At 51.8% G+C, this 24,633-nt stretch overlaps 1 protein-coding gene across 4 annotated transcripts in view; it reads left to right on the forward strand.

Moving 5' to 3' along the window:
- The window catches only part of Ptpn5 (protein tyrosine phosphatase non-receptor type 5), a 55,385-nt gene extending 45,096 nt beyond the window's left edge, over positions 1-10,289 (forward strand). For all 4 annotated transcript variants that reach the window (XM_013149800.3, XM_063256814.1, XM_063256813.1 and 1 more), the window contains 8 exons: positions 616-805; positions 2,207-2,291; positions 5,651-5,730; positions 5,902-6,039; positions 6,429-6,539; positions 8,580-8,740; positions 8,831-8,944; positions 9,172-10,289. In XM_013149800.3, coding sequence (XP_013005254.3) covers positions 616-805; positions 2,207-2,291; positions 5,651-5,730; positions 5,902-6,039; positions 6,429-6,539; positions 8,580-8,740; positions 8,831-8,944; positions 9,172-9,265 — 973 coding nt within the window. In that variant the 3' untranslated portion in view covers positions 9,266-10,289. The remainder of the gene's footprint in view (positions 1-615; positions 806-2,206; positions 2,292-5,650; positions 5,731-5,901; positions 6,040-6,428; positions 6,540-8,579; positions 8,741-8,830; positions 8,945-9,171) is intronic.
- Positions 10,290-24,633: the final 14,344 nt, after the last annotated feature.

The following is a 24,633-nucleotide window of genomic DNA, read 5'->3' on the forward strand; positions in this document are numbered from 1 at the left end:
TCAGGAAACTTGTTTCAGCTCTGTCATTCACTTCTTAGAGCCTGTGCAATTTTTGTCCTTTCATGGGGCCTCAGATTTCGCTGCCTGCATAATGAGAGCCCATCCTACTCAACGATTTTAGACACCGCGCATAGTGGTTTGTCCAGTATAGTTGTCCTTGCTGCTACCCTGTTGCCCTGGGGACTCTCCTTTCCGTGGCAGTGGGGTAGCCCTCCCTCTGCTGGATGAGACGTGCCTAACCATTGGCAGCCTCACCCCAGGCTGCCCAGCCAGAACTACATGTGGAGGTCTGGACCTGACCTTTCGGCCAGAGCCCTGCTTCTCTGCCCACCCTGGGCATGTCTCCTCAGTGGGCTGCCTGGAACCCAGGAAAGGATTGGGGGGTGGGCAGCAGTGACCCAGGAGAGGCTGGGGAGGGCTGTGTTGGCCTTGCCTTGACCTGGAACCCTGAATCCCCACTGTGAGAGGCCTTTGCCTGGGGGCTGAGACTGCTCCTTAGGATAGGGTCCTGTCAGGCTCCCCCTCCTGCTCCCTCCCTCCTCTCTCCACTCCCAAAGTCCCCAGGTAAAGTTTCCCCTTGCCAGAGTCTCACCTCCTCTTTCCTGGGCCTTCCAGGCGGGGCTCCAATGTCTCCCTGACCCTGGACATGTGCACCCCTGGCTGCAATGAGGAGGGCTTTGGCTATCTGGTATCCCCTCGTGAGGAGCTGGCCCACGAGTACCTGCTCAGTGCCTCCCGGGTTCTGCGAGCTGAAGAACTGCACGAAAAGGCCCTGGATCCTTTCCTGCTACAAGCCGAGTTCTTTGTGAGTCCCTCTGAGCCAGCCACCAACACCAGGCCAACCTTTCCATGCATGCCTCTCAGCCACACAGCCAGCAGTGGGGTTTGGTGCTCGAGCTTAGCACCTGGAGTAGACTGAGGTCACCTCATTATCAGCTCTCCCACCATCTCTGGCAAACTGCTTCCCCTCTGAGTCTCACTTTTCTCAGCTGGAAAATGGGATGAAAGAACAGGGTTGTTGTAAGGATGAGACAGATTGATGGCATAGGAGACCAGTGTCCCCTTTATTGTCACAAAAGCATAGGTTTAGATGGAGGTTCATCAGTGTATGGCAAGAGCCAGCTTTCTGATACCCAATCCCAGAGTCAGACAAACTTTCTGTTACTTGGAGGGTCTTGCCCAATCAGGGACCCCCATACTTCTTTCTCAGGAGGAGGAGGAGGCAGAGGAGGAAGGAAGGGCCTGCAACTCAAAGACTCACTGCCTCAATCAGACTCACCAGCCAGGCAGCTCACCCATTATGCCCCTCAGACTCACGGCTCCAAGTTCTCGGAACTTGGCACCATCTGCAGAAAAAATCTGTCTGCTCTGCCTCCTTCTGTGGCCTCATACTGCACCCCCAGCCTGCAGGATCTGTCCACTTCCTGCCAGGCCCCCCTATACCCTCCTCACCCCTTTCCTCCCTGATGCCTCTGGAAAACATTCTCCCTGGGCCTCAGCTACCCCTGCAGGCTCCCACCACCGTCACCTCCTAAGAAGAAAGCTGGCATCCTGCATGCCCTGTTAAACATTCTGCCAGAAAAGAAGGAGCCTGGCCTGAGCACCTGTCACAGGCAGTTTTGCACAAGTGGGTAGTACAAGACTGTGCAGTCCAGTGCTGAACCACTGGATTTTTTTTTTTTTTGTCTTTTTCGTTTTTATCGGTACCAGGGATCGAACTCATGACTGCCTGCTTGTAAGGTAGGCGCTTATGCTGCTGAGCTAAATCCCCAGCCCCGAACCACTGGATTAAGCAGAGGCAGAAAGCACTGAATTCGCAGTGATTACAAAGTCACTCTTTTTCTTTCAGGGCTCGAACTCACAACATTGTGCTAGGTGGGCAGGCAGCTTGTGCCGCTGGGCCATATCTCTGGCCCTACCTGGGCATATTTTGTCTGGTTCTTCATTCACCTTCCATGTAGAGAGTGCCTACCATGTGCCAGGCTGACCCTCCATAGACCATAGCGTTTGTTACGCACTCAGCACATGTCAGGCACTATTCTAAATGTTTTGTGGGTGCTACCACGTTAATAGTCAGTGTTGGTCACCCAAATGCATGCCATCAAGCCAGCTTCTGGATGAGAAGTTGAGGACAAGTAGCCCCTGGTTTGAACACCTCTGAAGGTCAACGCATCCCTGCTCACACCCCCGGGTCCTCTTTCTGCAGGAAATTCCCATGAACTTCGTGGATCCAAAAGAGTACGACATCCCCGGGCTGGTGCGGAAGAACAGATACAAAACCATCCTTCCCAGTGAGTACTCATTGCACAGGACAGGGGATGAGCTCACCCTTTGCAGGTGTGACCTTTGGCCTAGGGCAGGCCTCCAGGGGTAACGGGACAAAGGGGAAGGGAGAAGGCCACCCCAGCATGAGGGCAGAGGTTGGTCCACTTCCAGGCCAGGTGCTAGCCGGGCTCTGGAGAAACCCAGAGAAAAGCGGTGGCTCCTGAAACCTGTCTGCATCCTGTCTCTCTTCAGAGTGAGTAGATTTGGGAAGAGAAAGTTAAGGCTCAGGGAGGTTAAGCGTCTTACCTGCTGTCACCCAGCTAGGAAGGAGAAAACTGAGTTTCCAGCCTGGGCCTTTGTGACCCCCAAACCAGGCACTTCTGTCTACCTGTGTTCAGTGTGATCAGACTGTCAATCCTCCAGCAGGCCTCTGTCCTGTAATGAGCTTCTCATCACTCAGTGTGTTCAAGCAAGGCCATCTGAGCTGTCCCTTCCAGGCCCAAGAGGGGCTTTTCTCCACTGGGGCATTTAGACCATGTGACCTAATTTCTCATTTCGTCCCTGTGGTGTCATTTTCAGGTAACTTTCATCAAGTCCCTAACTGCTTACTATCCCTGGCACATCTGGACCCAGACCTCAGGGCTAGCTTGGGGAGGGGGGTGTGACTTGTTGGAAGTGAATCCCCAAAAGCCTGCTCTGCTTGGTTTGTTGAGTAGCATGGCTTTAAAAAAGCAGTTTTGCCACCAGCATCTCCAATGACATGTAAGATGTCATGACTTATTTTTAACTTTTAAAATATCGACTTGTGGTTGCTATGGTTACACAGGCTCTAGGTTAGTTCCGGTGAAACAAAGCACCATTTAAGGGCAGGATGCATTATTCAGTGTGGTTCACCTCTTCCCTTCTCTTACCCTCTCCTTCTCAGCTCTGTGTGGAGGGAGGGGCTCAGGTAGGGCTTTGTGGTTTCTCTGAGCAGCCGGTGGAGTCAGGCCATGTGCCAGCTGGGCTCCCCTGGACTGCTGACTGCTGAGTGTTGAGGTCCCCAAGGCCAACAGAGACTCATGCCCAGCCTGTGTCCTCAGACTGTCCTTGGGGACAAAGGACAGGTCAGACTCAGCAGACCCAAGACACACTGAGGTTTGTGCTCTCTGTTGCTCCAAGTCTAGTGAGGTCATTCTAGGTCATTCTTCAGATGGGCAGCATCAGAGTGGTCAGCCACACAGTGAGCAGCAGAGAACAAGACACATGAGGACAATTCCTGTTCCTTCTCCACTGTGTCCAGGTACCAGAACAGTGCCTGGCCTGTGGCAGCATTCTGCACCTATTTGAACCAATTAATGCATGAAGGACTACTGTGTCTCTCACATATAGCTCCCATATAGCTCACATATAGCTTCTCCATCTTCCATGCCAAATGACTTTTTTGGGGTTCAGGCTTCGGTGTTCCCCAGTTCCAGGGAGTACGCATTGCATTGACTGACGTACCCTGCAGAGTCATACCAGCTAGGGCAGCGCTGTGAACTTGACTCTTGATACTAGAGTGACCCTTGTGATTACCTGACCTCCACAGTCTCCTCTCCATCCAGTCCACCATGACCACCGGTGGATGCAGAGTGCAAAGCTGGTCCTGCCGTTCTTCTCAAAACTGTCACCTGTCATCCTTTCTAAGTTCCAGAGCCCAGTTTCCTCCTTCACCTTCCTGATCTTGGTCCTGTGCCTTTGAATCAGACAAAAGAGGGTTCCCTTCTCATCCTCCTGCAGGTCCTCCAACCCCAGCCAAGCACCACCTCCTCCAGGAAGCCCAGTCCAGGGCTGCTGTGTTGCCCCAGTGCAGTGCTCACTTAACACACACCACTGGCTTGCCTGTCTGCACTGGGCCTTCTTTGGGGTGGACACCAGACTTGTAGATCTAAGACCCTTCCTCACATGCACAGAACCAGACAGAGTCAGTTCTCAGCCAGGGTTTGTGGAAGAGAATCCTCACCACTTTCTCAGTGGTTCTTAAACATCAGTGGCCCCGGCTTAAGAAAGGACTGGAGAGGGTGGCTTATGCCTGTCACCTCCCATTGCCCCACCAGGTAGATCTTTCTTGATACCCATTCAGTACCCGCTCCAGCATGTTTACCAGGTACTGGCCACATCATCTCGTGGTCTAGGCACTCTCTGTACTGATGGTAACATCCTTAACCTTTGTAAGATAAGTGAGTTTCAGCTGAGCATGGTGGCACACTCTATAATCCCAGCACTTGGGAGGCTGAGGCTGGGCTACATGGTGAATCCAAAGGCATCCTAGACTACATAGTGAGACCCTGTTTCAAAAAACAAAAACAGTAAGGTATGTGAGGTCATTATGGCAGGAGTATCTCCAATTTACGGAGAAGGTACAGGAGGACAGTTGGCCCAGGCTGACATTACAAGTAAATCATGGAGACACTCAATTCCCCTAAGTCATTTGAAGCCAGGCTCTCTGGCTCGGATTTATAGACTCTTCTTGACACCTCTCACTGCCTTCGAGGGCCCCATAATATGCACAGTGGCAGTACGTTTAGTCCACTGGTACAGTGGAGAAACTGAGGCAAAGAGAAGGGATGAAATGGAGCCGGCAGCAGAGTGAGATCTGCCACCTCGCTGCCCTGAGTACAGCCCCATCCTGATGGGCTAACAATCAGCACAGGGAGGCTTTTGCTGCAAGGAGACACGTTCTACAGGAAGCACAAGCTGTTGCTGAGTTTGTTGCTATGGGAGCTGATGGGTAGGATTGGGGGCAGCTCGTAGCACGTGTGGCTGTGCTCCTGGAACCCCACAGTGTCATCCCACACATGGAGAACGTTGCCCTTTCATCCTGGTTTTTTCTTTCCACTGTCCACCCAACTCTGCAGCATTTTGTGTTGATCCACCACTTCACGGCTCACGCAGCACTTCCACGTCTGCCTCCTCGAGGATCTTCCCAGCGGCCCTAGCAGACCCTTTCGCAGCCTATTTTACAAATCAGGAAACTCAAGACTTAGGCTCTGTGCTTTGCAGGGTTACACAGACGGTGCATGATCAGACTTGGGCTGCCTGGGACCTGTCCCCCGGTCACTGCTTTCTTGGCTGGCTTTCTCCACTCCAGAGCACGGGATGCAGTGAGCACAGGGAAACTTGAGAGGCAGGCAGAGGGCAGGCACTGATGCCACTGAGGTGAGACCAAGGGGTCCCTCCCTGTCTCTCCCTTGCTCTCCATCCGAGTCCTCACAGACCAGGAGCGGAGCAGTGTCTTGCTTCTGGGCGGGAGGAGAAGGAAGCAGTAAGATCTCAAGAAATGTAGGTACTCTAGAGTGACATAGAAGTGGGGACTGCATGAGAGGGCCTAGCTCCCAGCCTCACCTGTCTCCCCCAACCCCAGATCCCCACAGCAGAGTGTGTCTGACCTCGCCAGACCCTGAAGACCCTCTGAGTAGCTACATCAATGCCAACTATATCCGGGTATGTAGGCCCCTCCTCACGGGCTCCCAGTGAAGGGGATCCAGCCTGCAGGCTTGTCACCAAGCCGCTCTGGTGGCTTCTGTGGGTCCCGGGAAGAAGCTGGTGTAGGGACGGACTGGACCCCAGCAGCACTGCCTCTCACTCTGACTGTGTGGGCTTGGCTGGTCACAGGGCTACCGTGGGGAGGAGAAGGTGTACATCGCCACGCAGGGGCCCATCGTCAGCACGGTGGCCGACTTCTGGCGCATGGTGTGGCAGGAGCACGCGCCCATCATCGTCATGATCACCAACATCGAGGAGATGAACGAGGTAGGATGCCTGCCTCGTCCCCAGGTGCTGCTGCTTCGTGCTCCACACTGCACCTCCATGGACCTAGGAGCATTCACTCCTCTATTGAGATGAGATGTGATGCTGGGTGAGGCCAAGTCATCTGCTCCTCCCAGGCCACCAACTACCCTAGCTGTCTGCTGCCACAAAGGCCCATGTCATTGAGTTTCCAGGAAAGTCTTTCAGATCAATAGGGAAACTGAGGCCCAGAAAAGAAAATTTGCTTATGAGTCATGAAGCTGAGATTTGAACCCCACACTGACAGCCCACTTGTTGGGCTTGTATATGCCACCACCAGCTCCAGGGAGGGAAGGGGCATCGAGAGTGTGGGAGGTACAGGGTGTGTCCCAGCCTCATCTGAACCCTTGCAGAAGTGTACCGAGTACTGGCCAGAGGAGCAGGTGGTGTATGACGGCATGGAGATCACCATTCGGAAGGTCATTCACACTGAGGATTACCGGCTGCGGCTCATCTCCCTCCGGGTGAGGCCTGGGGCTGGGAGGATGGGGCTGGGGTCTCCAGAGCCCACAGGTCCACTGAAGCTGAAATAGAGTCCTGTGTTGGTTAGGGGCAGAGCGAGGGAGGGGAAGATGGACACAGGGGCCAAACGCCTAAGTGCCAGGTGCATTTCCCAAACCACCATTGCTGTCAGTGCTGCTGGGCTGCTGTATCATGCTGCATGAGGCCGGGAGCTCCTGGGTAAGGGCATCCTCTAGCATTGTCAGCATCTCTGCAGAGTGGGTGCCAGGCTCTAGCCCGCAGTGCCCAACATGTCCACCAGAGGGCAGGCACTCCTCGCTGCTGCGGGCTTGAGCAGGCTGTGGTTACAGAAAATGGCAAGGAAAAGGAAAGCACACAATATTAGCAATGCAGAACAGCTCAGAAGAATGGGGGAGGTACCCTCCCACCCCGAAGTTGTGCTTCTTCCAGGGTGGCATAACAGAAGAAGCTTTCCTATTTGGAGGTTCTGTTTCTGGGAAATGACAGGATCTGAGTTTAAGGAAGGTAGAGTCCATTATAATAAATGAAGTGTGAAAGGTGAGCCAGGCACCAGGACCAGATGCCTTACCTAGACACAGGCTGCAAAGTCCACGATGGAAACAGCCACGAGGTTCAGCTCCAAAAATATGAGTTCAAGGCCTGCAACTCAAGTCTCCGAGCTGTCCCCTCTTTCCCTGGATTGGATGCTAGGCCCATGCCCACATAAATGGCTCCAAGATACAGCCTTTCTGGAAGATCTGAAAGATCAGGAAAGCTGTGCTATCTTCCACAGCTCAGTAACCTAGGAACTAAAGGAACCTTCTTCTCGAAAGGAGATTCCCAACAAAGAGGCCGCAGGGCAGGGAATGTTCATCTTTCAGTGCTGGTTGGGGAAGAACCAAGGCATCTTGGGGTGCGAGGGCATTTGCTTTTGTCCATAAACTGTTACAACTGCCTGCCTTGGGCTTGGTTCTGAATTGAGGACCAGGAATATAGCTGTCCAAAGCCTAGATTCTCTTGTCAAGAAGTGCCCATAAGGTGGTAAATGCTAGAGATAGATGAGGGTACAAGAGCTTCCCTGCCAGCTGTCATGCTCAGGGAGGGCTTCCTGGAAGTCTTGGTGTTGGATGGGGTCTGAAAGGAAAAGAGAGAGTTGGCCAGGAGCAGAAAAAAGGTAACAGTTAAAGCATGCATGATGCAACAGCTCTGTGACGTGTGTGTGCTTGCACGGGTATGTGGGGGGGGGGTGTTACATGGACATACTGTGCTGCACAGATTCTGTCATAAACCTTTTACAACACAGGAGCTCAAGTAAAAGGACGCAGTACAGATGTGCCCCAAAGAGTAGGTGTCACTAGGCATCTTGCTTTCCAGGCTTGCGGCTAAGGAGAGTGGTTTTCCTCAGAGTGTAGTGAGAGCCTTCGAAGGGAGTCTTGGTCGGTTCAGGCTACTGTAACAGTATGAGAGACTGGGTGGTTTAAGGACAGCAGGTTTGTTTCTCCCCGTTGTAGGCAGGCAAGTCCAAGATTCGACACCACCCTTACACATCCTCACACTGGAAATTAGGTTTGCACATACAGATTTTGGGGTGGAAGCAGCACGCGCAGAGGAGTGCTGGGGATAGACCGTCCCCATCTCAACAAGGCCACGGAGAGAGCGGCGGTGGGGGGAGAAGGTGACAGGACAGTGGAATGGGGCATACAAAGCACAGCCAGAGGAAAGAAAGTCCTGGGGCTCCAGGCCTGGTGACTAAGGGCCCACTGGGACATTTGTCAGGGTAGGGAACATAGAAAACAATGAATTGGAAATGGCACCTCTTGGATGATCCTGGTGTCGATGATACAGCACTGGAGAGCAGGCCAGCAGAGACTGCCAGGCTGCCTTCAGGCCTCTGTCTGGTACCTGGGGCAGTGGGGTGTAGACGAGAGGATAGAAGGCGCCTCCTTCCCATGTTCCTCCTCCCTGCATCCCATCTCTGTCTCCGGGACTTGTGGGCTCAGGGCGCTCACATATATGTGGGCTGGGCCTCTGTCCCTGAGCAGAGCGGAACTGAAGAACGAGGCCTGAAGCACTACTGGTTCACATCCTGGCCTGACCAGAAGACCCCAGACCGGGCACCCCCACTCCTCCATCTGGTGCAGGAGGTGGAGGAGGCGGCGCAGCAGGAGGGGCCCCACTGTGCCCCCATCATCGTGCACTGCAGGTGGGTTCTCCTGTGCCCATGGGGACAGGGCTACCTGCCTGGCCTCTGGGCCGCCCCACCTCTCACCCCGCCCTCCCCCATGGCCCTCAGTGCGGGGATCGGGAGGACTGGCTGCTTCATTGCCACCAGCATCTGCTGCCAGCAGCTGCGGCACGAGGGTGTAGTGGACATCCTGAAGACCACGTGCCAGCTCCGACAGGACAGGTCAGCCCATGGCGGGGTGGTGGCACAGGGGACAGGGGCAGATGATGCACAGGCCCGGGCAACAAGCAGATGAGTAAGCTGGAGGGGCAGGGTGGGGAGACGGCTGATGGATGGGTAGACCAGGAGCAATAGGACACCTGGTCTGTGTCCCAGCGAGTAGTGACTGGTGCTTCTGGGCCTGGGGTCCCTGTGGCGACCTGTCCCCACTGTGCGTCTCTGCTGGGCAGGGGTGGCATGATCCAGACATGTGAGCAGTACCAGTTTGTGCACCACGTCATGAGCCTCTATGAGAAGCAGCTGTCCCGCCAGTCCCCAGAGTGACCATGCGCCTCCTCCCAGGTCCTCGGGGCCCTGCCCAACAGCCAGGGACCTTGCCGTGGGACCTGGGCTGCTCCTACCCAGCCCCTCTCTCCTCCCCTCAGTGTGTTCCTTCCTCCCTTGAGCAGCCTGGCCTGGCCCCACCCCTGGCAGAGCTCTTCCTACTGTACATACGGCGAGTGAGGGAGGACAGGGAGGAACTCGCCAGGCCAGGCCTGGGGCCCCGGGGCCTGACCCATACCGTGCAGCCAGGGGACCCCAGTTTTAACGATGGTTCCATTGCTACTTGATCCAAAATATTCCTGTGCTGCACTCTTGAGTGTCCTGCCACAGCGTGTTCTGTCTGTCCATCCATCTCTGCTGTCTGTACCGGACACTGTGTCTCCTCAGCCCAGGAAAGGGGTCTGAGCTCCAGCCCCTCGGCACCCAGGCAGAGGTGCCTGCCTTGGCTCCCCCCACCCTACTTCCCCCAACAAGCAGGCTGCACTGCAATGAGACACAGGATGTAGAGGGTGGGACTGCAGAGGACCTGGAGGCCAGGCATGGGGAGCTCCCAACTGGGAACAGTCTCTGGGTTGGGGTGGGCATCACAGACCAGGTGCCTTGGGGTGTCAGGTGCCTGGGGGTGGCAGGGATCAGCCTGTGAGGCCTGGGACAGGAAGGGGTCAGGTGGGGGTGGAGCCCCAAGGCTTGGGCCCTGGAAAGGGTGAGAGGGGAGCTTTGAGAGTGAGAGTGGGGCGGGGACTCCACCCCCTCCATCTGTGTGACACATCTTCCTGCCTCAAGGTGGGGAAGCTGCCCCAAGAGTGTCGCTTCATGTCGCTCTGCGTGTGTTCCCGTGTCCATGCGTGTGTTGAGAGCCCTTCAGCAGGGCGTGCATGACTCTTTGGCAACATGTGTTATCTTGGAGCCACGTGTTTTTATTGCTGACTTTAAATATTTACTCCATGACAAAGACATTTGGTGTCTTTTTATAATTCGCCCGTGGTCACTGAATAGAGCAATAAACAGAGCATTTTGAGCAAAACTAGGCTCCTGGGTCTGTGTGATCTACCTCTCTACCCCACTCTCTGTTTCTGGGTACCTCAAGATTTTGGGCGTTTTTTCCCCCTACCCAAGCGCCCTGAGCCCCGTGCTTGCGCTCATTGGCTCCCCTTATGGGCACAAGTCCAAATTTTAAAAGCCAAAATAATTCTCTTCTGCATAATTTTTACACACTGTCAACCCTAACCTGCCCAAGTGCCCTGAGCTAGAGGAAGCCTCAAAGACAGCTACGGGAAGCTTCCAATGTGATGGGGAGGCCACCAGCAGTAACAAGGGCGCCACAGAGACCAAGGCTGGGGAAAGGGGACATTGGAGTCACACCCAGGCAGCTCCCAGCAGCAGCTGCAGCCCAGCCATTTCTGCTGTGAGAGTCACCCCTCCCAAGGGCCCAGGAATTCGATGTTAAGCCATCCCGGACACATCCTCCTCTATTCTTATCTGCTGCCCCTGGGATGGAGCAAAAGTAGCTGTGAACACAATTGATAGCAGTTGGGGTCACTCTGGGGCAGGAGGGGATGCAGGGCAGGGCTGTTAATTAGCCAACAGGTCCATACAAGATACCAGAATCAGGCTGAGGATTTAGCTCAGTGGCGTAAGTGCCTGCTTGGCAAGAATGAGATCATGAGTTTGATCCCCCATACCAAAAAAAAAAAAAAAACTAGAACCTTGGGTAGGTTGGTCAAGGATCCACCTATGCAGGGCATACTGCAGATGATAAGAATGGGGCTGGCTGATATGTTTATTTGGGGGCCCTTTCCAGGGGCTGTAGTGTGGAACAGTAGTGACTTGCTCACATCCCCCTCTGCATCCCCAAAGTGGTCTTGTAAGACCAAGTACTAACCTGAGCCCCTCAGCTCACAGGTCCTATCCAGCAGCACTGAAAAGCAAAATCTCTGCCACCGGGCACAAGAAAAGTATTCCTGGGCCTCAGATTTCCTCCAATCCTGAATCCAGCAGCCCCCTACAACCACCACTAATTGCCAGAGTAGGTGTCATCTCGCTGAAGGAAGAGCTTGAGTAAAGGATCACCCCCAGAGGGACAGATATTTAAGGAACTGATGACTCTCAATGCCTCACTCTTGAGGTGAAGGAGGAGGAGACTGCCCACCCTGCAGTACAGACACTAGCTGAGCCTCCAAGCTGTGGACACAGCATTCTGGTGTTGGAAGGTACTGATTCGTGCAAAAGGTAAGGGTTCTCTCTTCTTCTGGGGCGGAGCCTGGTACCTTTTGAGCCCAGAGAGCATCATGAGGGAGATAGCAAGAGTGGGTGGGAGCACAGGCTGAGGAAGTGGTCTCAGATTCAAAGTAGGAACAGCCCAGCTAGAGATGAATGGGCTAGAAGTAGAGGATAGCCTCAAACCACCATCAGAACTCTCAGCAAGGTTTCCGAGTTCCCTAGCAGGGACTGGCTTGGCTTCAAGGAAACTGGATTCTGTTCTCAGTGACCTCGGTCAGGTCATTCTTCTACATTGCTTCCTCATGTACTGGAAAGGGTTTTAAAAACTGCCAATCTGGTGACATAATTCCTTCTGATCAAGGTACAACCCTTCATCAAAATACTATGGAGCTCTTAACAAAAATGAGGACTTGGTATATAAAGATCTCCAAAATATAAGTGGAGGAAAAAAGGTAAGAACGGTGTGTACCGTAGACTTCCTGATGTACAAACGGAGGGAGACAAAAACACGTATCCACATTTGCCTGGAGGAGCTCTGAGAGGGGTTGAGGCACTTCATATGGCCACTTGTTGGGAGAGATTGGGAAACAGAGGACGCAGGAAAAGGATTGAATTACCAAGTCAGACCAAGTATAAGACATGAGAACTAAAGCTCTGCCTTTACCACATTGGAAATGAAAGCAGAGCCGTGGAAATGCACTGTCATCTGCCTAACATTCACCAATGCCAGGGGTCCCCAAGCCTAAGAAGAAGATCTACATCTTTTTTCTAAAGCCTCTTGCACATTGTTGGGCCAGGAAGTTGCTTCTTGGGTCTCATTTCATTCCCTCCCAGTGAAAGATCTAGTTTCCCTAGTCCCACTAATTAGGGCCCTTAACTAGGCCTTAATAGTTAGCAAGTAAATGTAAACTCTGTATCCTACCTTCCAAAGAACATGGAAGAGCTGGAAGTTATTCAGGAAAAGAATGCTGGCTCTTGTAACCAATCAGAGAAAGGTAAATAGGAAATAAAGAGAGATCAGGGAGTAAGGCTTGCTAACTGACTGCTACACTCACACTCTCCTGCATACTCCATCTCTTCATGCAAATGTGTGCATGGTACATATATGAGAGAGTGAAAGAGGGAGAGCATGGGCACACCCCTCTGGACATCCCTCCTCCCTCTCTTGTCCTCCCTCCCTTGTCCTCATGACCTCATCCTCTCCTGGCCCTACAGGTGAGTGCCCAAGCTATTATTACAGGAGCACATAGCCGTGAAGGAATACATGTCCATGGAGTCTCCAGCTCCACTACCCACGTGCACACCTTCTCCCAAACAACCAAGACCTCGGGAGGCAAACGAAGTGTGTGGCTGGGGCAAGTATCAGGAAGGCAAAGACTTTCTTCCTCCACACTCACCTTTGCAAGGACTTCATCTTTATCATTAGTGTGGGCCCCTCGGGAGCCCGTAGCAACCTCCTCCCAACCTATGCTTCCAGTTGGAAGCTCTGGGTGTTCACCCAGGATCCCAGTTCCAGGAAGCCAGATTAGGAATAAATCACATGGATATGTATGATGGATTGATAAACTCTTAATTGCTTTAGAAGACCAGACCCAGAGGCAAATGACCTTTTATCTCTTGGGGTAGGATTTCAGGCCTGGGAGAAAGTAGCAACCTTATCTACACATGAGTAATGCCGACCCTGTTCCACTTAAGAAATGGGAAACTTGGCTAATGTGGAGGCAGGATGAACACATAAACAAGTGACCTAAGCTCCCAGACTCTTAGCCCTTGGGGGACAGACCTGAAAAAGGATCTCAAGGGCAAAACAGACTGTTTAAGTCATCTCCCTACTGGGAAGTTATTAAAAGATGGCCAAGGCCCAGGATATTAAACATCCATCCTCAAATTCATTGCCTGTCCCTCCGAGTCCCAGAAGAACACAGTGACTCAGAGGCTGCTGTGCACAAAGTCAAGGCCAGGTGAACGCTACACCAATCACTCCTGGCCAGTGAAACAGAGCGAGTGGAATAGCCAGGATTCGAGGTCTGCGGTGTAGACCAGAAGCCGAACACACACGTGATTCAGAGCAGTGATTCTCAGCCTGACTGCACATTAGAGTCACCTTAGTGGCAGGGTAAAGGTCCGAACAGATAAATGGCGATGCCCGAGTCTAACACCAGACGGTTCAATCAAGTATTCTTGAAAGCTCTCCAGGGATCCTTTAGCTACAGCTGAAAACCACTGACCAACAGAGTCCAGGAAGAGAACACAAATGTGGAGAAGGGATTGGGGTAAACAGGAGAGGGCACCCAATGTAGAGGGGAGCCTCAGTTCACTCCTCACTGACCTCTGCTGTATAAGAGCCCAGGGGGGTTCAGAATACCGCAACCTGAACTATTATGTGAAACCTTTGGATTTTCAGATGTAAGCCTACCATTTGTGTACACATTGGAGGTTAAGTGTACACAAGTAAAGGATATGCCTGCACATTGCTGTGTAAGTGACGCTGTGACTATTTAAAAGCAGGCTGTCAGGGCTTTGTTTTGTTCGTTTGTTTGTTTGTTTTGTCTCTGTGCCTCAGATTTGTGGGGATGCTAAAAGCATGGGCTTCACAGGGATGTTGTGCAAATTGGATAAAACCATCTCTGACATGTGCCCAGCACCATTTTGGACACAGGGAAAGGACTCCAGGAATCAGAGCCATTTTTATTCATTGATAACTCACCAGCCAACATCTGTACTCTATACTTCTCAGCCAGGTCTTGTCTTCCAAATACAGAATTATGTTACCACACTGAAATGCTCTGGGGGCTGGAGGTAAAGCTCAATGGCAGAGAACATGTTTAGACCTGTGTTTGATCCCAGATAAGGATCAGATAAGGAAAGTCTCATATGTAACCTTACTGAAAGTATCTTTTCCTCAAGAATCATCAAACCTGGCCAGGGATACTGGCCCACACCTGTAATCCCAGCTACTTGAAAGCCTGAGACAGAAGGATCGACTACAAATTCGAGACCAACCAGGGCAACTTAATGAAATCATGTCTCAAAAAAAAAAAAAAAAAAAGGAATGTAGTTCAGAGTTAGGGAGCTTGCAGGAAATTCTGAATTCAATCCCCAGTTCTACAAGAAAAACAATTACTACTACAGATGCAGTAAACGCTAAACCACAGAGCTGCAACAGAGAGAGAATCTAGAACAGAGTTCAGCTAAGTTATAGCTCTGCCAGGACGAAGCAGGCCTGGTGAACTTAATGCTACCCGAGGCTCAGCACTTTGAAAAGTCCAGGAAACAAGACAATCCCAAACAGGAAATCTCCTTTTTAATTTAAGAAAAAAAGCTCAGACACCACCGAGGGGTGGGAAGGAGTCAGCGTCCCCTTGACTTCCACCCGGAAGTCAATCACAGGTGTGTCCTCCAATACTGGGCCATGCTCCCACCAAGCAAGGTCTTACCTCTCACTCGCCCCACAGAGGAACACTAGTGGAGGACTTGCTCGAGCTCCAAGCTCCCACCATGTCTGAGTTCCAGGGGAAACCTCACCCCATCGCCTCCCTCCCCAAAGGACACATCCCTCCTTGAGTCTCCCCAGCACCCTAATCCCCACCCCTGTGTCCTCCAGTACAGGGACCCTGGCATAGCCAAGCCAAGGGTCCCTCACAGCCCAGGCTGGGCCCAGATTCCCAGGAGGAGTCAGCCTGCACCCAGCCTGAAGGCTAAGGTGAAAATGCAGCCTGTGCCCCCCGCATTCATGTTCCAAATCCAGGTGCAGGGCAACCCCAAACCCATCTTCTGGAAGAAGGAGGTGAATCCTCATCAAGGAGTCAGTCAAGATCCTGCACCACAAGAAGCGCGTGCTGAAGGTGCGGCCACCCCAAGGTCCTCCGCCCAGGCGACCCCAGAACTGGGAGCTGGGAACTGCGGATGCACTGGAGTACCCAGTTACCACCAGGGCAAAGCAGAGCAGGGCAGGGGCCTGGATAAATGCAAAGGGTGCATCTAGAAGTTGATAGACCAAAGCGATGGGCAGGTCTGGGACCGTAGTGGGTGGAGCAAGGTTGAACTGGGACCTCAGGGATGAGTGGGCCTGCTGCTGGGGGTGAGGTCAGGGGTGCTGGGGTCTCCCAAAGAGTCTCACCAAGGACCACTCTTCCTTGGTTGTAACCAGCTTCTGGGTCATTTCCAGAGAACTGATGCCCCACTGCAACCTCAGACTTCAAGCCAGTTGAGGAAAGGAAGGGATGAGTCATTGGGACACTTGGGCCTATAACTGTTCCTGTCCCTGTAATTACCCAGGACCTGCCCTGACCTCCCTATTGTGAAAAACAGAATTCTTCTCTCATCAACAAGAATGCAGGACGGCAGAATCCCTCTGAGAGAAGTTGGTTCCTTCTCCTCCCAAAGGCCTGCCACTGGCCTCTCAGCCCTGTACTACTCCCCGGAGTTCCCTGCTGGCCACCCTTAACATGCTCTTTCACCCCGCAAGCACTTTCTGAGAGCCTTGACTTCTAAGAGCTGACTGGTGTGCCCTACACTGCACAGACAGGAACCAGGTAAAACGTATTCACCAGTTTCCTGTGAGCTTGGCCCAGGGCCTGGTATCAAGGAGTAAAAGCAACACGTTAAGTAAAGAACTAGTCATCCTAGTGCCGGATACTTCAACTAAGAGTCCTAACTCAGGAAGTCCCTTTCTCATAAGAGCTCACAGTCCAGGCGAGATTTCTGGTGGCCAAGCAGGGTTTCTATGCCGTGGAATCCAGCTAGGAACGCACATCAGCTACTGGCACAGTACCTTCCAGTCACAGAGGTTGCCCCATCCTTGTTTCTCTTCCCGCAAAACTCCCTCTTTCTCCATCTCTTCAAAAGTCTCTCCGTGGTTTCCCATCCACCCCACCCCCATGCTTGACTCTGACTTTTGGCCCAACTGAAACACTGACCTCAGATGACTCCGACAACCAAGAGTGCCTTGTAATCAGCGAGCAGGCAGACGCCATCTATACTGTGTCCTTGTTGGTGACAGACAGTGAGCCAGGCCTTTCTCTTGGCGTTTTCTCTTAGAAGTTGGTTACCTGTCTCTGACCTTGACTCCTCTCTCTTCATGCCAAGAAACACTAGATTCCAATAAGATGTTGAGACTGGGGGCTGCTTCCCACCAAGATGCAGTCTTCCTAGCTGGAGCCTCTTAAAGGCTTCTCAAGAATCCATGGAGTAGGGACTGAGGGTGGAGTGCATCTCAAGGTTGAGGCTCCCTTGTCTTCATGGGAGAAACTGAATACCAACTTAGTCCCCTCTTCCCTCACAAGACTCCTCCTTCTACCACCAAGAAGAATCAGAAGGTGACAGATGAGAAAGAAATACTGGAAATTGTGCCCAAGGTACCGAGAAGGACTTTGAAAAGGTATCACTGAGTATCGTTTCACTGAGTTCTGGGGGCTGCTTGAGAAGCTCAAAACAGAAGTGGAGGTCAGTGCCCTGCATAGGGCAGGGGCCTGCAGGCCAGGGACTGGGCTTCACTGGAAGTGCTGGTATCTGTGCATCTGCCCTGCCCTGCACACACAAGCTCAGAAACATACTGCACTGTACTTCCGATGCGAGAGCAGCCAGGGAGCCCAAGTCACCTTCTCTCTGCCTGTCTCTTCTTTTCCTCTCCCTAATGTACTTGCATGGACTTTGGAGTCAGACAGATCTCAGTTTAAATCCCAGGTCTAGGGGGCTGGAGATTTAGCTCAGCGGCATAAGCATCTGCCTTGTAAGCAGGCTGTTGAGAGTTTGATCCCCGGTACCGATAAAAATGAAAAAGGCAAAAAAAAAAAAAAAAAAAAAAAACCCAGTTCTACTGCTTACCAGCATGTGCCTTTGGGTGTCTCTCTGAGTTTCAATTTACCCTTTGCAAAATGAAACCTACACTTTGCTCCTTCCTTTGTTTTTGTGTTGCTGGAGGCATTCATTCAGTCACTCAGCTAACAATAGTAAGCACTGACCCTGTAATTATAGAATCTGTGTAATGGGCCCTGGTATATACACAGGGAACAGGCCTCTTCCTGGAATAGTGGTTCCTTCCTCATCTCCCATGGTATTCCTCTGCTCTGAAATCTCACAGTCAGTGGTGGGGGTGAAGGGCTTATTATCTAATGAGCCTGGTCATTTCCCCTCAGTCCCTTAGGGAGCCTCCTTTAGTTTTTGTTTTGTTTTGTTTTGTTTTGTTTTGTTTTGTTTTGTTTTGGGCGGGGTTGGTGATGATGATGGTGGTGGTGGTTTGGGTTTTTTTTGGGGGGGTTGGGAGTTGTTCTCTGGTCTTTTTGAAACAGGGTCTCACTATGCTAGTCTTGAATCACTTTGTAGCGGTCCTCCTGCCTCAGCCCCCCAAGTGCTGGGATTACAGGTAAATACCCACACCCAGACTCTGACCACCACTAACCACAGTGATTACCTCAAATATCTTGATCCTGACCATCTCATTTCCTACTTCCTAACCAAAGCCATTTCCTACCAACCCTGAGCGCTCTCACCAATGAATAGGCATCACCCAGACCAGCATAATCAGCAGGAAACATCCCCACTGTGCTAATCGCCTGCCTATGAAACATCGCTTGTCTTCCTGGTGACTGTTTTTCAAGCCACCAAGCTTTCCCCAATGCCCACTCCCACCTACTTCCAGATGACCATCTGGAAATGGCCTGGCCATCATTGAACCACCTGCTCATGGTGATTTTGATTGACACAGCTCTCCTGACTGCTCCTACAATCACACCACCAGCCCTTTTCCCATGAGTGCCCTCCACCCCAACACCCTGACCCCTCTTTTTTCTTCGAGTGTCTGGCCACCATGAATAGTGGGGTCTCCAATGTGCATGCGGCCACGGGAACCCTAGCACAACCCCAGCTGAGTTGCACCTAGTGCTCAACAAAGAGAAGGTGGGAAGGGGGTGAAGAACCTGCCCACGCCCTAACCCCAACCTTGCCCCTCACATCACGGATTTGCCTGGCACGCAGATGGCAAGCAAGATGCAGCACACAAGTTCATCTTCCCTAACGTGGGCCCAGATCACGAGGGCAAGTACATGCTCCAGGGCAAGGGCACAGAGAGCGAAGCCTGCAAGTTCATCACAGCCACACACAACTCCAGGTAGACAAAGCTGGGGGGTGTGGCCTGTCCACGTGCTCGTAGCCACGCCCCTATCCCCTCTGGCTCCTCCCCTGCTGCATAGTGGACTCACCCCTGCTGCCATGCAGAACAGAACAGATCCTCCCACCATCCAGCCATCCATCCTGAAGGCACTGGCAGCACACCCTGTGCTTTGCAAGGCCGCTGCCCAAAGTGACATGGTACAAGGACAGCGTGGAAGTGACAGAGAAGGAATGAGTGTCCATGGAATGCTGCTCACCATCTGCAGCAATGTGTGAGAAGCCAGAGGACTGGTCCTGCTTAAACTCAAGAACGACCACGGCACAGCCACAGCCACTTCCCATCTCTGGAAGTCCTGGGTGAGGGAAGGGCACCAGCTGCCCAGAGCCCAGGGAGTGTGGCAGGCTGGGGAGGAGAGACCTACAACACAGTTGCAGTGTGGGCTTGCAGTGAGAGTTCCAGCCAGAAGCTCGATTCCTGAGTGGCCGTGGCCAACTGAACCTCAGCCTCAGTTTCCCAACAGGAACGGGGTGATTATTTCCCCCCAGTATCTGTATCAGGTGATTGTAATGTGCAGAGCCAAGTGCCCAGCACATGCTAACCTCCCAGTATGTCACTATAGCACTTTTAGAGGCTGAGTGGTGAGGACATGGTCAGATCAGTGAGGAAGTGAGGTAAAGCAGGTGGGATTTCAGAGTAGAAGTGAGGTTGATGGGCAAGAGCAGCGAGATGGGAAGTGAGATGGAGAGAGGTGGGGAGCCAGGGCTAAAAAATAAGAACTGGAATGAGGGCGGGAGTGGGCTTGGCACCGTCTGAACCTGAGGATGAGGAGTGCGATGAGAGAGGCCTTAATGGACTTATATTCCACATCCAAGCCACACATGCCCCATCCTCACGTCTTCTGCCTGCATTTCCAGCAAGTTGTGGGGTGGGAAGAAGGAATGTACTCCTCTGTGTTCTCAATGTCAGGGACACAGAGGTGAGGTATCTTCAGTGGTTCCTCCACCCAAAAGGGAAAGATGAGCAGTTATAACCTAAGCTAGGCGATGACGCCCGAGGCACTGGTGTTCTGAAGCTCCCAAGGAGAGAACTTGTGTGGAAGGGAACAGGGGACTCATTAAACTTGGGGTCTCCAGGTCCACCCATTTCTAGGCAGGAAGAAGGTTAAGGGAGCAAGGATCAAGGCCTCTGAGCAAGTCTTCGAGGGGATGAAACCAGGGAAGAAACTGAGGGACCTAAAAAGCTCAGAATCCAGCTGTACCCAGTCTGGCCAGGCTCTGGTGAGCAAGAATTAGCCCTTTCTGCCTTTGTTCCACATTTGTGAAGCTGTCCTCTGTCCCCAGAGTGTCCCAAGCCTGCTCAGGGGTGAGTGGAGTTACTGAAACTCTAGGTCAACCATGCACATAGGAAGTGGAAGGTCCCAAAGAACAATGGCAGGCGGCCTGTGACACATTTCGTAGTGGAACAGAGGGCAGCTGGCAAGAAGTCCTGGGTTAAGATAGGCAAGGTGAACAGCAAGGTCACCAACTTCTCCACCAACAAGGTGGAAGAAGGAAAGGCCTACCAGTTCCTGGCAGTCAATTCAGAAGATGTGAGCTACTCACAGGAGACCGACAAAGTATTTGCAGAAAATCCCGTGGGTCAGGGAGATTCCCCAGGACTCAGGGGCCACCCCGGGCTCAGGGTGGTGAGGAGTACAGATTTTCCACACTCATCTAAATGTCCCATGGAGCCGAGGGTTTAGCTCAGGGGCTCAAGTGCCTGCGTGGTAAGTGCAAAGTCATGAGTTTGATTCCCAGTATCCAAAAAAAAATCATCTAATTTTAGGGGCTGGGGATTTAGTTCAGCCCCCTAAGAGCCTGCCTGCCAAGCACTAGGTTGTGAGTTTGATACCCGGTACCAAAAAAAAACCCAAATAAATAAATATCCCATGGGACAAAGTGATGGCAGAAGAGGAACAGAGCATTGTTCCACTTTTTCCAGCCAGATCACATGTACAGCACACTCCATGCATGGGCACAATTCCAAAGAACTAACTCCCCTTCTTTCTCCATCCCAGAAATCATCCTAGAATGCAGAGGAATACAGCATTACTCTTAGAGTGGTTAACCTTGAAACCATTCTAATTTCGTATCCAAAAAAACCCTTGACGATATTGGCGTCTTAATTAGAGTTACCAAGTAATTACTCACTGCACCCTTCCTCACTGATTTCCATGGCTCCGTGTGTCTAGAAAGCAGAACAGCCACAGTGGCGTTGGGGAATGTGCTGGTAGAACATGTATGTCAGTGACCCTCGCTCACAGCTACATGTTAGAATCATCTTTGTAAAAATGCTAATCTTCATCCTCTACCCCCAGCCAATTAAACTGGAATATCTGGGAGTGGGACCCAGAATCCTGACAGGTAATGATTTTAATTACTCTCCACTGATGCTAATGTGCAATCACAGAAAAAAAAATTTTCGGTATTTTTGAGACAGAGTCTCACTATGCAGCCCAGGCTGGCCTCCTGCCTCAGTCTCCTGAGTGCTGGTCTTACAAGTATGCATCACCACACCAAGAATTACTGATTTAATGGGCTGAGGGGGGACCGTCCATGTGCTCTTCCTCTTCCTAAGCTTTGCCTTCTCTGTGTCCTCACAGAACCCATGGTCTTATTTCTCAGCTTCGAGTGACTGATGCCACCAAAAAATCTGAAAATCATGTGGGATGCCCCAGCCCAGATGGCAGAGCCCCAGTGCTCAGCTACATTGTAGAAAGAAGAAAAACGGCAGCAACCTGTGGGTGCCCATCAACAGGGACCCCATCCAGGTTGAGTTCCTAGTGACAGAGGCCCAAAAGGGACAAACCGAGGTCTAGCTGAGTACACCACTGCTACTCTGACATACTCTCTTTTGGGTTGTTATTGTGTACTGGGACTGAACCCAGGGCCTTTGCACTTAGCTGTAGCCCCAGACCTTTTTTATTTGACTGACTGATTGATTGACTGAATTGCCCTGATTGGATTCAAACTTGTGATCCTCCTGCCTCAACCTCCCAGAGTGCTAGTACTATGGGCATGTATCATCATGCCTAGCATCCCGTGATGTCCTCTTCCACAGTCTCTCACCCCTTGGTCTCTCACTGTGCAGATGCCCCGCCCTTGTGACCCCTTATCTTCCCACATTCCCAGGCACCAGGTACACCGAGGATGGTCTCCTGGAAGACACGGAATATGAATTCCGGGTCATAGCTATGCCATCCAGTTCAGTGGTGGCCAAAGATCCCATCTGTGAGTATGGGGCCACCAGGCTCCAGCACATAGTGCTATTAATCATTCAAAGCAGAGGGAGAATTGCTTTCTGGGAAGGGCTGATGGGAAGAAGGGGTCACACAATCTGCTTGCTGGAAACTGTCAGCCTTGCACAGGGACACAGTTTGTTCCCAAGAGAAAACCAGAGAATAAACACTGTGCATCAGAGACACAGACAGGTGGGAATCGTTTTTCATCAAGTACCCTGAAGATCGGTGGGGGTGCCGGGCAGGTCTTGAGCTTAGGGGATGAGGTGGGGGTCCTAGGTGTAAATGGTACGTGTCAATGGCTGGGTTAAAGACTGGGGTTTGGAATGTGGAGGTTTGAGTCTTTAGGGTATGTTAAATTTGTGGTGTACTGACTTTAAGGATGAAACTGTTGATTGAGTAAAAGATTTTAATTTGGAGGCTGTCGACCGTGCAGGTTTGGGAACTGAGCATTTAACTGTGAAAGCATGCAGGAGTGCCGTGAAGACAATGATTGTGGGGTTGAGTGGGATGAATTTGGGGGCCACCGGATGCCTGTGCTACCCCACATCCCCCAGGTCTGATTCAGGGCCCACATGTCAATTCCTCCAACTCGAGTACCTCCCTGAACTGATGAGAGCCCGCAGGAGACCCACCCTCCAGCTGCACCCTTGAGCTGCAGCTGAAGACAGCAAAGGGTGGTCCAAGTACACACAGATCCCCGTCGCAGGCACCTGCTGCACACTTAGAGGCAGGTAAAGCTCGATGAGGAGGTCTGAGCCATGCCATCCCCAGGTGAGGGCACAGAAAGGGGTAAGGTTCAGGCTCAACATTTTACAGCCATCCAACCTTCCTCTTGCACAATGCTGTGATCACAAAGAAGGCATCTGAGTTGGGCAAAGAGATTGCAAGTTCAAGCCTAACCCGGGGAACTTAGCAAGACCCTGAGTCAAAATAAAAAAGGCTGAAGATGTGGTTCTGTGGGAAAGGCCCTGGCTTCAGTCTCCAGTATCACTAATAATAATAATAATAGTAATAACAATAAGGAGGAAGAGGAAAATCAACATCATTCAGAGCTTGGCACAGTGGACTGCGCCTATAGTTCCATCTTCTCAGGAGGCTGAGGCAGAAAGATTACTTGAGCTGAGAACTTGAGGTCAGCCTAGGGAATAAAACAAGCCTCTGTCACAAGAACAAAAAAAGGAAAACAAAATCCAAGATGACAGGTATAGCTCAAGGGTACATCACTTGCCTAGCATGCATCAGACCCTGGGTTCAATCCCCAACACTGAAAGAAAAATTATTCATATTTATGCCTCGATAGAGGTGAGAGTAACTGTACAGAGTTCCCAGCTGGAAAAGAAAAACAGAGAGAGAGAGAGAGAGAGAGAGAGAGAGAGAGAGAGAGAGAGAGAGAGAAGAAAGACAGAGAGAGAGAGACGAAGAAAGAAAGAAAAAGAAAGAAAGAAAGAGAAAGAAAGAAAGAAAGAAAGAAAGAAAGAAAGAAAGAAAGAAAGAAAGAAAGAAAGAGCGAGCAAGCAAGGAAGCTCCTTTCCTGCAGGCCAAGTATATATGCCAAGGAGAGCGTTAGGGTCTGAGAAAGAAGCAAGACACAGGACTGCCACCGGGTTCTTACACACCAGTGGGGCGCTGGTGAGGAGACAGACACTTCACCGTGTGCCCGGCGGCCAGATGCCTGTGCAGATTGGGGGGTCTGGGGAGAGGTTGGAGAGGCCTGGGCTGGGAAGCTCCTGACAGCTGAGACTTCTTGAGCGAGAAGTCCATGTCCTTACTTATGTCTGTTCCTTCATACTGCACCCAAGTTTGGCCCTCCTTTGTGCTGAACAGCTTCCTGTATCCCCGAGGCCTCCTCTATGAGTTGTTCCTGACCCCAACTCCCCGTCCTCCACGTAACCAAGATGACTGCAGCACCATCACAGCCTCTGCCTCTGCCCCTTACCAGATCCCTCCGCTAGAGCCTGGTGGGAGACTCCATGGCAATAGGCAGAGGTCTGTCAGGCCTGGTGGCACACGCCTGTAATGCCAGAACTTGGGAGGCTGAGGCAGGAGGATCACTGCAAATTCGAGACCAGCTAGGGCTACAAAGTGTGCCCAAGGCCAGCATGAACTGCATAGTGAGTCTCAAAAATAAAGTAAAATTTAAAAAATAAAAATAGGTGGGGGTCCTTCGTCCAGATACCATCTGAGTAATAATGATGCCAATTCCTGTCCCCACCCAGGGCCCACCATCACCCAACAGGACCTGGAAGAAAGAAAGCTTCACAACCCAGAGCTGGGAAGCCATTATCAAGGGCAAAAACTTCTCTCTGTTCCTCATCAGCAGGCCAAGCACTCTGACTCAGCTTTAGAATGACCCCAGGAAGGCACATGGTGATATCCACAGGCACGTGGCAGGTAGGACCATGAGCAGAGACACACTGGCGTCCTCTTCCAGAGGGAGCTTCCCAGCACTGTGCACACTGCCTGGGGTTAGGGAAACCTTTGTCAGCCTCTGCTGAGAGCAGAGGGGTTTTCCTCTCTTTTTTCTCAAAGGCTGACAACTCTAGCGCTCTGACCCTTAGAGACACTGAGCAAGTCCTCATTTTAGGCTCTGCAGTCGTATCTGGTGCACTTTGAGCATAGAATGCGCTCAGGGAGAGTAGGGAATAGGAATAGGTCACAGAGGCGTCTAAAGCCATTAGAAACCAAAGTGACTGCATAGGACTGGAAGCTTTATTTATAAAAAAAAAAAAAAAAAAAAAAAGCCTCTAGACTCCCACG

This window comes from Cavia porcellus, unplaced genomic scaffold, assembly GCF_034190915.1.
Source record: "Cavia porcellus strain 051 isolate PalLab524CR breed Dunkin Hartley unplaced genomic scaffold, mCavPor4.1 scaffold_9, whole genome shotgun sequence".
In the NCBI taxonomy this organism is placed as follows: Eukaryota; Metazoa; Chordata; class Mammalia; order Rodentia; family Caviidae; genus Cavia; species Cavia porcellus.